General features: G+C 49.9%; 2 protein-coding genes across 2 annotated transcripts; one reads left to right on the top strand and one right to left on the bottom strand.

The window, feature by feature from the left end:
* Positions 1-61: 61 nt before the first annotated feature.
* On the top strand, positions 62-713 carry BDQ94DRAFT_155993 (uncharacterized protein; the record flags this gene model as incomplete). Its single annotated transcript, XM_026768576.1, has 3 exons — positions 62-178; positions 253-439; positions 666-713. Coding segments are annotated over 2 exons (192 nt in total), but the record flags the coding sequence as incomplete, so codon positions are not given.
* BDQ94DRAFT_155992 (uncharacterized protein) lies at positions 560-946 on the bottom strand (the record flags this gene model as incomplete). Its single annotated transcript, XM_026768575.1, has 1 exon — positions 560-946. A coding segment is annotated over one exon (387 nt), but the record flags the coding sequence as incomplete, so codon positions are not given.
* Between the last annotated feature and the right edge of the window lie 73 nt (positions 947-1019).

Below are 1019 nucleotides of genomic sequence, written 5' to 3'. Positions count from 1 at the left end.
ACGGTCAAATATTTGCGATACCGTCTCCGGGAACGGGATGCGCAATCTGTGCGGGCATTAGTCTCTTCCGATGCCCAGGCGGGCGCGTCACTTCACCGCCTTCTGGTCGGTCCCTCCGATCGATTGTTGTTGTCCTGGGCCATCAGCATTTGCTGGTGCTCGGGAAGGCCCGGGACTAGTCCTTATGAGGAAGCTGTCCAGGGGATCAATTGAAGCCCGCCGGGGCAATCCGAATGCGCACCGAGGGAGTAGTATGGCCTCGGGTTTCGACGTCTGGGCTTAGTACGTAAAGCAACGAGATCAACACATGGGTGTACTGGCATTTGAATATACGATTACCCTAGGCTACTACAAATGTGAGCCTTGTCGCTCGCGATTGTAATCATGCGCATCAATGGTCTATACGTTTTGTATATGAATGGTCAATGATATATAAAATGACCAATACTGGTCACTCCAGACGAGACACATACGATACCAACAGGCGCGCCAAGATTGAATATTTTGCCCACTCTAAGGGATCGCTCATCCAAACCAGGTCAGCAGGTTGATAATTTGCTCAGCCTCCGATGCCTCCAGTTGCATATGATTCAAGGTCGAGTGTGGCCGTGCTGGGCATTGATTCTGCGGGCGGATACGACCAATGAGAATTCGTGCCGCCAGCAGCATTCCACCCCAATAACAAACCTATTTCCAATCCAACCCTACCAAAAATGGGGTTGTCGGGATGTCGACCAAATTGACCAGAGTGCAAAAAGTGTGGACATACTGATCGTATCTCACGCAAGAGATCCTGATCTCCATTCAGAATGATAGACGGTGTAGACTGCGCATCTGCCAAAGAGCAGATTGGGCAACATATATGGAGAGCATGGACTTCTTCCTCGATTCTTCCTTGCTCCATTCCACCAAGGACAGCAGCTAGTGAAAGTATACAGAATTCTACTCTCAGATTCAGTCATGCTTCTTGCCATATTTATGACTGTATGGGCATTGTCTACCGCCATGGTGAGCAGACG

Source organism: Aspergillus welwitschiae (assembly GCF_003344945.1).
Source record: "Aspergillus welwitschiae strain CBS 139.54b unplaced genomic scaffold BDQ94scaffold_394, whole genome shotgun sequence".
NCBI lineage: Eukaryota > Fungi > Ascomycota > Eurotiomycetes > Eurotiales > Aspergillaceae > Aspergillus > Aspergillus welwitschiae.
This window is presented reverse-complemented; position numbering and strand designations above follow the sequence as displayed.